General features: G+C 53.3%; 5 protein-coding genes across 5 annotated transcripts; 2 read left to right on the top strand and 3 right to left on the bottom strand.

The window, feature by feature from the left end:
* Window positions 1-810: 810 nt before the first annotated feature.
* N7498_009888 (P-loop containing nucleoside triphosphate hydrolase protein) lies at window positions 811-1,470 on the top strand (the record flags this gene model as incomplete). Its single annotated transcript, XM_058456944.1, has 3 exons — window positions 811-841; window positions 924-1,216; window positions 1,354-1,470. 3 exons carry the CDS (start codon window positions 811-813, stop codon window positions 1,468-1,470), a joined length of 441 nt encoding a protein of 146 aa, XP_058303843.1.
* Window positions 1,471-2,381: 911 nt separating this feature from the next.
* On the bottom strand, window positions 2,382-4,861 carry N7498_009887 (small subunit rRNA maturation protein TSR1; the record flags this gene model as incomplete). The annotated part of the gene is made up of 2 exons (XM_058456943.1): window positions 2,382-4,690; window positions 4,753-4,861. The coding sequence occupies 2 exons, from the start codon at window positions 4,859-4,861 to the stop codon at window positions 2,382-2,384; spliced, it is 2,418 nt and encodes an 805-aa protein (XP_058303842.1).
* Window positions 4,862-5,137: 276 nt separating this feature from the next.
* On the top strand, window positions 5,138-6,806 carry N7498_009886 (WDR46/Utp7 family protein; the record flags this gene model as incomplete). The annotated part of the gene is made up of 2 exons (XM_058456942.1): window positions 5,138-5,770; window positions 5,832-6,806. 2 exons carry the CDS (start codon window positions 5,138-5,140, stop codon window positions 6,804-6,806), a joined length of 1,608 nt encoding a protein of 535 aa, XP_058303841.1.
* Window positions 6,807-7,020: 214 nt separating this feature from the next.
* Window positions 7,021-7,911, bottom strand: N7498_009885 (urease accessory protein UreG; the record flags this gene model as incomplete). Its single annotated transcript, XM_058456941.1, has 2 exons — window positions 7,021-7,660; window positions 7,736-7,911. The coding sequence occupies 2 exons, from the start codon at window positions 7,909-7,911 to the stop codon at window positions 7,021-7,023; spliced, it is 816 nt and encodes a 271-aa protein (XP_058303840.1).
* An 889-nt stretch (window positions 7,912-8,800) lies between these two features.
* On the bottom strand, window positions 8,801-11,392 carry N7498_009884 (LIM domain-binding protein; the record flags this gene model as incomplete). Its single annotated transcript, XM_058456940.1, has 4 exons — window positions 11,016-11,392; window positions 10,054-10,856; window positions 9,697-9,984; window positions 8,801-9,640 (listed from the first exon to the last, which is right to left on the bottom strand). The coding sequence occupies exons 1-4, from the start codon at window positions 11,326-11,328 to the stop codon at window positions 8,801-8,803; spliced, it is 2,244 nt and encodes a 747-aa protein (XP_058303839.1). The 5' UTR covers window positions 11,329-11,392.
* Window positions 11,393-11,891: the final 499 nt, after the last annotated feature.

Below are 11,891 nucleotides of genomic sequence, written 5' to 3'. Positions count from 1 at the left end.
ACCCAAGACAAATTAGTGGCATGGCCGCCAGAAGATAATGTCGCATGAACAGCTATCAACGCTAAGACACCCTCACTTTCGGTGACTCAGATATCTATGTTTCAACAACGAACAAGCTTGAAAAGGCCACTGTTGAACCCTTAGCAGAGGGGTATTCTCCAAATATCGTCATTCTATCTTCAGGTGGATCGCTGGCTTGGAAGTGGTAGATAGGAAGGTTAGGGCATTTCTACCCAATTCTCGACACTACTGCGTCGTCCGCACTCTCGATCAGGCTGCTATTTTATGCACATATTCATTGCACGAGCTAATTTTCGAGGGCCATAAGGCTAGCTCATAAATTCGAAGAAAGCCGTATGACTTCGGCTTTTGGAGGCAACAAACATACGGTGAGCTTCTTCCGGCGACTAGCAGATGACGATAACTCGCAAGGTGCAAGCATCTCCAGTATCGAAGTGGTTAGCGAGTTAAATTAGACTTACCAAACCTTTGATAGTGATACAATCACCTTAAAGGCTATAATCAGGGAAAAGGCCAGACTGAAAAAGGAATTCGAAGTTTGATGGGGTATAAAGAACTGCGTTAGTGGTCGCTCTACCTACCTATACCGTAATACCGCAACTATTTACCAATCAAGAGTCGTCAAACCTAAGTCTTTAAAGTTTTAAGGGTACATATAAAATAAGTCCCCCTCCATGTCCCTTCTGCTTTAAAGCCTCCCTCCTCTTTAGATTAACCTTCTCCACAACTTATGCACCAGGTCATACTGCTCAAATTTGCAACCTGAATTTTTTCGCTTGTATTCAAATGATGGCCGGTACTCCAGCTGCTTCTACTCAAGGTAACTTTTGAAATATACACCCCCAGCAGCTAATAATCCTTACTGATCGGATCTATTCGAGCAGCCGACTTCTTCCTTACAGTCGAGCATTCTACTCCTGTGCGCGGTGTTGGAACATGTGTTATTGGGAAAGTGGAACGCGGTTCGGTGAAGGCAGGGGACGTGCTCGACATCCTTCGATGGGGCACCAGACGTCGCACGATGTGTACAAGAGTCTTAAATAACGAAGAGGTAAAGGATCATGACACGGTTTATAGTCGAGTCACGCTGGCGCTTAGGGGGGTTGACACTACAGATGTCAAGCGGGGTAGTGTACTGACCACTCCGCCACCGGCTACTCCTAACCCGATGGACGGCAAGAGCTTTAAAGCTTCTGTACGCTTTTCTAGCCGTAATGAAGGTGGCACTGCTATTGGTAGGACCTAAAATCCCACATCCCTACCGCCTCATTATCGAGCCGTGTAGAACCGACGGGAGATGCTAATCAGATCTAATTAGATACAACGAGTCAGGCACAAATTGTCCTAGTTAATCCCGAGGCCCTGGAGGATGGCCAAGAGGTGGTTGTGCTGAGTAGCAAGGGCAAAAAGATTGGAACTGCGACTGTGTCTATGCCTTTGGAATCGTGATCCTTGACTAAAATTATCTTATGTTTTGCGATCTCTCTTACTCTCCACCGCAATCTTCATTCGCCACAGTAAAGATAAGACCTTCTCTCCAATGCCCTAACCAGGAGAACATCCTCTCGTTCCCAGGAACTATAGCGTTTATATAAAGGACCAATTTACTAGGAGGTCCATCCAAGCATACTGGGAAAACATTAGTGAAGCTGATTTCGATCCATCCTGTATGGCAGATGAATGGCAGACGGAATCAGATGCTGCGTACCTCTATCAAGCCCTGGGGGAATCAACCGGGAACGTGGATTTGACTAGAAGGTTGCACCTATCGCTTGGGCGGCTAGAACCAATCCAGTGACTGTTTAACGAGGGTTGCGGGGCATGTACAGCTATTACTACGTGGCGGGCTGTTATTGGCGGGGTTGTTAGGTTTAAAATCGATCAAAACATTGTATGAACCCAAGGAATACATGCTTTGCCAACCGGCGATAATATCTGCAACAATAACTTCCAACCGCCAATTTTTCTATCTATTGAAAAGAGGCGCTCTAGTGCAGTCCGGTCGGAACAGATAGGTCGAGATGGAGAGTAATGATCACCTTGTTAGACCTGGCACATTATAGTTTCTTGTTTGCTTGGCTTGGAAATAAATACGAGCCTTGGAGGTTTGGTGATGTCTCCAGTAGAGTGGGCATTTCGATGAAATGAATGTTTAGATGAGCTTGGTTGGGCTCACCCCGACTTCACGATCACCTTGGGACGTAAGATGTAAGAAGAAATCTCGTAATTCATTAGGAAATACCTCTATATACTTTTGGGGGTTGTGTCATGACAGGCACTCCGGCCAGGAACTGCTCTCATCATCTGATGTATCCGAGTATCGTTCATCCATCTCTTACATCGGGGTTACCAACACCGATTTATGCGCCGTAAGCCTCCAGAGCAATTGCCGGGCGAGGGAAGACACGCTTGTACAAACTGATGCCAACCGAATCCTGGGGGTTGATCTTTGCGTCGAAGGTAGCCTTGAAGTAACCGTGGGTACCAAGACTCTCCTTGATGTAACCGCTGCGGCCACGGCGAGTCCAAAGCTGCAGAGCCTTGAACCAGGCGACATCCTCTTGGTTGAAGAACATATACCGGATGGTGACGACCTTCTTGTGGATTTTGTATGGGTGACCCGTGAGGATGGCACGCTTGGCAATGACACGCTTGGGGTCCGGTGCAACTACAGTGCCGGTACCGATCAGCTCCAGGCGGTTCATATCTAGAGGCTCCTGCTCCTGCTTGGTGTCCGCGGAGTCGAGGATCTCAGGGTCCTCTTCAGCTTGTTTGTTTCTGAAGACAAGGATAGGGACGGCGCCCCAGGTCATGGGTCCAATCCATGTGGCGATAGCGCTGCGGCCTGGGTGCAAGTAACGGTCGAACTTGTGCACGTTGTTGGGGGTGTTGTCAGCGGCGGAGAAGACAGGCTTGACCACCATGCGGCGGGCTCCGCACTGCACAACGAGCTCCTCCTTGGCTTTGAGCGGCTTCTCGACGCTGCCATTCAGGGTCATGTTGACGTTGACCACGGTGTTCTTGTGCTCGTGGCGCAAGAGAGAGAATAGGGAGAGCGGCTGGGCCTTGTGGCGGAGTGCGGATGGCACCGCGCGAAGGTGGATGTCCACACGAATACCCGGGTTAACACCACCGACAAGGGCTTCACGAACGACACGGTTCTTGATACTCTTGTAGTCACCGAACTGCAACAACCGCCGCCAGTCCTCAGGCTCGAAGGGTCGGTCCTCGGATGTCTCCCAGGGACTGATCTTCATGTTCTTCAAGCCACGGAAACGAGCAAGACGTTCTCTCGCAAGAGCGTTAGGGTGCAATTCGATTTCGTCGGGGAATTCAAGGTCCTCCTCGGCCTCGGTTTTGCGGCTAGCGCGGTAATCCGCTAGCTCCTGAGCCTCGTCCTCGGGTGACGGGTCAAGGAACATCTCTGACTGAGGGTACTCGGAGGGGCCGCCTTCCGTCATAGCGTCGTGGTTGTCGGGGAAAACACCGTCTTCAGGCGCGCCGGCGGTGTCCATTTCCATATCCTGATCATCCTCATCCTCCAGATCAGATCCGGAGTCCGAAACGTCCTCGAGATACCAAGCGGACTGGTATGTTGAGGTACCCTTGGGCAAACGCTTGGGCGTCGGGGGAATGTGAGAGTCATCGTCCGAGAAGTAGTGGTGGTCGTCGAGAAGGACACCCTTCTTCTCTGTGTCGGCCATCGAAACCATGTCGTCATCCTCCATTTCAATCTCCTCCGGGGCAATAGTGGCCATGTCGTCCTGGTCCGCGCTGGGGCCGTCAAGGACCTGGTTGGATTCGTCGGTGTCCACGTTCATCGCATCGTCACGCTTGCCCTTGGTGGGCAAAGGAGCTGATGTGATCGAACCGATCTGGAAGTCACCCCAGCCTGGGATATGTGCAATTCTGTCGGCCTTCAGACCCTTTCCACGAACGATACCGGTGATGACAACGTTATCAACCACTTCAGCATCGGCCTCCGGCCACTGCACGCTCTCAACGAGCATCCAGCTACGCTCATCACGCCAGCGGATTCCCTTAGGGGTCGCTGTGCAAAGAGACCGGATCGCATTAGAGCATTCTTGTCGCGAATCGAGCGACATGACCTTCTCCACAGCCGGGAAGAAATGGTTGACGAAAGACTTAAGCGAAGAAGCCACTTGCGGGCGCTTCTTGGCTGGGTTCACCTTGTCAAGACCCTGAACAACTGTGATAACGTTGGAGATACCCTGGCTCTCAATTGATCGCAAGAGCAGCTCGCCCTCTTCCTCCACTTCCATCTCTGACGATACTACCAGGACCACAAAGTCGGCCATGCGGCACACATCCAGAGCATTCATCAGGTCATACTTGGCCGGGATATAGAGCAAGCTCTGACGGAACCTATCAACTCGCACACGGGTAGGTCCATCGATAGAAACAGCGCAAGAGACGTCTACACTCTCGTTCAAAGCTTGGATCGTGGCGGGGATATCGATATCGACGGACAGCGGGACGATAGCGACGTGGCGGGGCGCTCCATTTTGGCCAGTGAAGATGCTAGTCTCCTGGATCCTCTGCTGATGCTTCAATTGTTGTCTCTGGCGGGCCTGGTTGCGGCGATCGAGTTTCGACTTGAGCTGTTGGTGGGGGGTTTTGCGAGTGCCCCGCTCCGACTCGATTTTGCCTGAAGGAATTTAGTATATGACTGTGCGATATGTGATGCTCCATATTTCAACATTTACTCACCCTTGGCCTGATCCTTCAGAGCACTTTTAGACGCATGCTTGGTCTTGAAAGGCTTTTGGGTAACCTTGGTGGTGTTGCGGTGGTGGTGCACCGTTTGGGTGGGCGCCATGTTGGCACTGGACCCTTTAAAACGATATGGGAGGGAGGCCAGATTGAAGGGAATATAAGACTCTTGGGATACTCGGATCTAAAATCAAAGAACACTGAGATCGAGGGAATCCCACGCAGATAGAAAAAAAAATGGCGATAAGAAAACAAAATTCGCCAGTGGAGGATAAGCGAGCGGTGAGAGCAAGTCTTGGCGCAATTTTTTAGATTTCGCTTTTTCTCCGCGGCTCGACCAGCGATTTTCCCACGTCAAAAAACAGCCAGTACATTCTCGAAAATGGCCGACTCGGGTTCGAAACAGGCTGTCATGACGGCTGAAGATCGTGCGGCTAAGCAACGACTGATTGAAGCCCAGAAAGCCTATGGGCGCGGCAAAGCAGTCTCGACCAAGGCCATTCGAAACAAGAAGCTCCGCTCGACACTCCAGGCGCAAGAAGCGAAACAAAAACAAGCTGTTCTTCAGGCTAAGGATTCAGAGATCCTTCTCGAGCACGATGCAGGCTTCCTTGAGCCCGAGGGTGAGCTTGAACGGACATACAAAGTTCGCCAAGATGAGATCAAGGAAAGCGTTGGAATTGAAACGGCAAAGAAAGGATTTGAGCTGCGCCTCAATGATTTCGGCCCCTATCGCGCGGACTACACTCGAAACGGACGCAACTTGCTGCTGGCGGGACGGAAGGGCCATGTCGCAACGATGGACTGGCGCGATGGCAAATTGGGATGTGAGCTGAATCTGAACGAGACGGTCCGCGATGCGCGCTGGCTGCACAACAACCAGTTCTTTGCAGTTGCTCAGAAGAAATATGTCTACATCTATGACCACCAAGGAACAGAGTTGCACTGTCTTAGCAAGCATTTGGAGCCTCTCTATCTCGAATTCCTGCCCTACCACTATCTTCTGGCCAGTGTTGTGAGTACCTTCGATCTCGATTGTCTGTCACCAAATCCTCTAACGAATGATTTATGTATAGGGCATCAGCGGCTACCTGAAATACACCGACACCTCGATCGGCCAAACCGTCGCCGAGTTGCCCACCCGGTTGGGCCGTCCGACAGCTCTCTGCCAGAATCCTCACAACGCCATTCTCCACGTCGGGCACCAGAACGGAACAGTGACATTATGGTCTCCCAACTCTCAAACAGCCCTTGTCAAGGCAATGGTGCACAAGGGGCCCGTCCGCTCGCTCGCAATTGACCGCCAGGGCCGGTACATGGTGTCGACTGGCCAGGACCAAAGGATGAACGTCTGGGACATTCGCATGTTCCGAGAAGTCCACTCGTACTCGACCTACCAGCCCGGAGCATCAGTCGCAATCAGTGACCGCGGCCTGACTGCCGTCGGCTGGGGCACTCAGGTCAGTGTGTGGCGGGGTCTTTTCGACGCCGCCCTCGCCGACCAGGGCAAGGTGGACAGCCCCTACATGGCATGGGGTGGGGATGGCCAACGCATCGAGAACATGCGCTGGTGCCCATATGAGGACATTCTGGGCGTCACCCACGACCAAGGATTCGCCAGTATTCTGGTCCCTGGTGCCGGCGAGCCCAACTTTGACTCGCTGGAGGCGAACCCTTACGAGAATGCTCACCAGCGACAGGAGGCCGAGGTGCACTCTCTGCTCACCAAGCTTCAGCCGGATATGATCTCGCTGGACCCCGATGTCATCGGCAAGCTCGATACGATCAGCGACAAGAAGCGTCAAGAAGAGCGCAACCCCGACCACAAGCCTCAGGACCACATGGAGAAGCTCAAGAACCGCGGCCGTGGTCGCAACAGCGCGCTGCGCAAGTACCTCCGCAAGAAGGGTCGCGGCAATGTCATCGACGAGAAGCGACTCAAGGCCGAAGCTCTGCGCAAGGAGCACGCCGAGCGTCACAAGAACAAACTTCGTCAGGAGCGCGAGGAGCTTGGACCTGCTCTGGGGAGATTCGCCAAGAAGGACTCTTAATACGTTTCTTGCGTTTGCTCGTCTCTCGAGCGTCGGACAGCTATCCAGATACCCAGCCCTGTGGCTTTTTGATATTGGAGAGCAAGCTATGTAGCTGCATTTCAGGCGTTGGAGGAACTCATGTGTATAGAATCTTTGGACCGGAAAAGCTAGTACCTATGTACCATCATTATTTTATGGCGTCTGAATATATGACCATCAATCCCCGGTACATCTACGCATCAAGGCTCCCCGAACCACGCGGTGCACCCTCCTTCCACCGCTGCAGACTCAGATCATAAGCACCACTCCCCTTCCAAGCACTAATAATCAAATTCACAATGTGATCCATACCCTTCCCATGCTTAACAACCGCAAAGACAGTCGGTCCATCCTCCCGCATCTTCGCCGCATCCCTCTCCATAACCTTCAAATCCGCACCCACAGCCTCAGCAAGATCAATCTTGTTAACTACCAATAGATCCGAGCCCGTGATACCCGGACCACCCTTCCTAGGCACCTTGTCACCACCAGCAACATCGATCACATAGATGATGAAATCAGCCAGCTCGCGCGAGTAGTTTGCAGCCAAATTATCACCGCCGGACTCGATGAGCAGCAGGTCGGTGGAGAATTGTCTCTGCAGGTTCTGCAGAGCGAGGAGGTTTGCGCTGATGTCTTCGCGGACAGCGGCGTGGGGGCAGCCGCCTGTTTCGATGGCGCGGATACGCGAGGGTGCGAGGGCTTTGTGGCGGGTTAAGAACTCGGCATCCTCGCGTGTGAAGATGTCATTTGTGACGGCTGCGATGTTGTATTGGTCGCGCAGGGCGTGGCACAGTGCTAGCATGAGGGCTGTCTTGCCGGAGCCAACGGGTCTTGAGGGCTTGTCAGTGCTATAGTTCGGAGTATGGTGTACGGATCTATCTAGAAACCAAGGTCTTGCTACTCACCCTCCAATTCCAATGGTGAAGGCACGGTCCTTCCAGTCTCGGCCCTCGATCAGCGGCATCTCACGGTTGAGGTACGAGCCTGGTCCATCGAGGATGTCGTGCGAGTGGCCATGGCCGTTGAAGGGATCGTCGTGGGAGTGGCTCACGCCAGCATCGTGGGAATGAGAGTGGGCCATTATGCTCACTGGACCTTTTGATTATAAGAAGGGTATAATTGAGAAAATCTTGGAAGAGGTGTGGCCGAGAGAGCGAGGAGGGGCAGTTAAGCAAGGGTGTGGTGGGGAAGCTGCGATAACAACAATGCCGAGAACCCATCAGACTTGGCCGATGCCGAGCGGAGGTCGCCGCCTCGGCCAACTGTACTTCCACTGTTGGTAACGAAATAGCATTCCAAGTACAGTCCGTATAATTCTGCAAATAAGTTACAATGGCACATTTCCCAATGTCTACAGTTGCAAAGTGGTATGATATGTATGAATTCGTCAATATAGCGGCAGAACGATGAGTCCCGTATAGAGAAATCATCAAATCCCAGGTTACGGGCCCAAAGGACCACCCCAATGCACGCAGACGTAGGTCCAAGGAAACAAAAAGCCCGACGCCAGTGCAATCGCCAACACGGATATCAAAGGATTCGGTTCATCCAAAGGTCAGAAACAGCAAAACAAAGAATCCAGAAATCGTCAAAAACCCCCGGGACATGGCAAGAGAGTTCCAAAAATCGAGCATGCAAAAAAGTAAGGGCGATGATCCCGAGCCAACTGAACAAGCGCTGAAAGGGAGATAGAGTACATTAGAGTCGAAGGTGGATCGGGAGATCGATGGGGACGAGCATCATGTCACAGGTGCCGAACAAACGTCAAGGGGCACGCAACGATTAAGCCCCCATTGACGGCAGATTTTTATCGTCAGAATACCGAAAGCTGAAGGAAACATCCTTCTGAGTATCAAAAACATAGACACAAAAACAAACGGGCGGATATGGCGTCTCGCCCAGGTATCCAAAATCGTACGCCGGCTCCCTGCCTCTTGAAATAATGGGAATCAAAAAATGAAGCGACATGATCAGGCGGCTTGTCCCTTCTGCCGTTTGGTCACTCGAGGGCTAGCCTTGACCTTGGCCGTACCGGGGGCAGATGTGCCATTGACTTCCGGGCCCACGTCATCGTTTTCCATCTTGACAGTGCTTGCCCGGCGGCGTTTGTTGCCACCTACATTAGGGCTGTTGTTGACACCGACCGGAGATGGATGGACCGAGCCTGACATTCCTGGAGGCCCAGTAAGCTGGCTTTGAGCCGGACTTGCGTGCGCAGAGCCGAGATGAGGTGATCCCTGAGCGCCCGGCAGACCGAGATGGGCCATGGCAGGCGAGGCAAACTGCGAAGGACCATTGATGCTGGGATTGCGTGCGGTGGGCATGGGTTGCATGCCTTGCATACCTTGCATACCCTGCATGGCTTGCATTGCCTGTATACTCTGCATACCTTGCATACCTTGCATACCTGGGTTCATCGGAGGTGCAAATCCTTGGTTAGGAACGGTCTGCAGGGTATTGACAAGGTTACGGAGAGCTTCGGGAGGAGACAAGGTCGGATTCTGTAGGGAGTAGTGGAAGAGCATTTGCATCTGAGAGATGGTCTCCGCGACTTCCAAAAATCCCATCACCGGGAGAGTAACGCCATGAGAGTTGACCAGTGACTCCGGAAGCGATGGGGACTGAGCCTGCTTTTGTGTCCGCTTCGCAGCGTTCTTGGAAGCCTTGGGGCTCTGCTTCAGCTCCGAAGCCTCCAGTGACTGAGCAATGCTTCGTGGAATAAACTCGTTGTGGCTTGTAACTGTGATATCGAGCATCTCGAGTTTGTTGTCCATGCCAAATGAAGCCCGTAGTTGTCCGTTTGTGAAAAGCTACAAAACGGCCGTTAGCTAATTGTCCAACTGCGTTTTGGAATTAGAGACCATACTTGGCAATCATTCGTAAACCAGTAGATGAAAGAGGTTCGAGGGCTCTCGACGATGTGTCCTCCATTCGGCAATTCCCGCTCACGGGCACCTTCCACAACCATTTGGATCTGGCGGATGCCACTGGAGAATTGGGTCAGGTAATACCGAGCCAGTGCGGGTGTCGTGATCTCAAACTGCTTCGATCCAGTCTGAGGGTTCCAGACGCCCTGTCGCAGAACACCACCGGGCGAATAGAATCGCTCGACAAAGCTGTTCCAGTAAATAAGGTCGGCTGTCTCGTTTCGACTCTGAATGATTGATCAGCAAGGTTCGTTTTTCAGAAACGCCAACAGTTTCGTTTCATTTTCGTTTCATACCTGGAAACTGCTCAAGTTTTCAGCATAGGCGTGAAGATATAAGATCGATTGACCACTCGGTCGGGCCATTCTTTGCATCATCAGAGCATTTTGATGCTGCTGTGCTTTCAATTGAGCCTCCTGAGCCGCCAGGGCCTGCGGGTTTGGCGGGCCAGATGTCTGACCCGGTTGGCCCTGAGCACCTTGAGGCTGCGACTGGGGACCCGACTGGCCTGGCTGTTGACCTGGCTGCTGGCCATGCGGCAATTGCTGTGACTGAGGGTTCGGCGTACCATGAGCTTGCGGTGGGCCCTGTGACTGTGGGGGTTGGGACGACGGGGGTTGAGAGGGCTGTCTCGGTTGAGGTGTACCACTCTGTGGTGGGCCATGCTGAGACTGAGGAGTCCCAACCTGGGCCTCGTGCATGTTGGGAGGTTGGGCGGAACCACGCTGCGGAGTATGTTGGCCGGGCTGTCCATTGTTTGCCTGAGCCTGCTGCGCTTGCTGCTGTGCTTGCGCCTGCTGGAGAGCGAACATCTGTTGCTGCTGGAGGTTTTGCGGTTGACCGTGGGGTACCTGACCCTGAAGGTGCATCAGGTTGACCGGTCGCATTCCAGGGTTGGCCTGCATCTGAGCCAGCTGGGCAGCATTAAGGCCTTGGGTTCCATTGGGTAATGATACAGGGAGGCCGTGCTGTTGCTGTTGCTGTTGCTGTTGCTGTTGTTGTTGCTGTTGCTGTTGCGCTTGGGCTTGCTGCCGTTGCTGGAGAATCATATGCTGCCGCATCATCTGCTGCTGGTGCATTAACTGGGGATTGTTCGCATCTGGCAGTTGAACAAAAAATTAGCATGCGCCCGGAAGTAATGTTGGCTCGGACGCCATGAAAAGAGCCTGTAAGGCCGCGGATTGATGGCTGGTGCCAAGCAGGCGCGCGTGCGTAACGGCGATAGCAAGACCAAGCGAGATGTATAGAAGTAACTCACAATTTTGAGAGAATGCCTGTTGCTGAAACATATGTTGCGCCTGCGCGGGATTCAGATGGGACATAGCGTGGGCATTGGGCATGGGACCGCCGGGACCCGCGGTCCCAGCGCCCGGAGGCATCCCACCCATCATCGGACCCGCCTGGCTCACTTGGGGTCCTCCTGGCGCGGAAACTCCAGGATGCATTTGCTGTACCATGCCAGGCCCGGGGTGACCGGCATTTGGGTGTTGGCCGGGCATTGGATGATGACCCGGGGGTAAGCCATGCTGTGGGATGCCTTGGTGGGCAGCGAATGGTTGCGCCATCATCATTGCGACAGGATTCACCACGGAGTGGAGGGGTTGTACGGCGAAGTACCGCGACGGCGGCGAGGAAGCGACCTGGGGAGGTAGGTTTATAGGAGTCGCGCGCCTGAAGACTACAGACCGCTTTCTCAGCGTTTCGGAGTGGAGGCCCAGGCGACTAAGGATCCAGTAGACGCGCAAGGCTGAAGCATCGATCGGGACCTCAGCCTAAACTTCGCTTCGCCTCAATGCAGGCCTCGTTCTCCTATAGACCAGCCGGTTAGTGCTGGTGGGGAGTACGGGTTGATAAGAGGGAGTCGAAGTTGGGGGGGGGGGAAACGAGAGGTGGAAGATAATAGGGAGGCGTGGAGGGGCTGGGCCTCCAAAAGTAGGAGAACAACTCACACAGCGAAGCCCGAGTCCAGGGCCGATGAGTTGGGGTTATAGGGGACAGGGACAGTCGCGATCGCCCATGAGAGGAAAGAAAGATGATCGCCCGGTGGGAGCGAAGAGGAAACTGGGGACGGAGGATCCGGCTCCGAGAGTGGAGGATGTAACCGAACAGACAACGCGATGGGCTGATGATAGGG

The sequence above is a fragment of the Penicillium cinerascens genome, assembly GCF_028974065.1.
Source record: "Penicillium cinerascens strain IBT 15544 chromosome Unknown scaffold_4_segment0_segment1, whole genome shotgun sequence".
NCBI classification, from domain to species: Eukaryota; Fungi; Ascomycota; class Eurotiomycetes; order Eurotiales; family Aspergillaceae; genus Penicillium; species Penicillium cinerascens.
The sequence above is the reverse complement of the archived record's forward strand: the minus strand, read 5'-3'. Positions and strand labels throughout refer to the sequence as shown.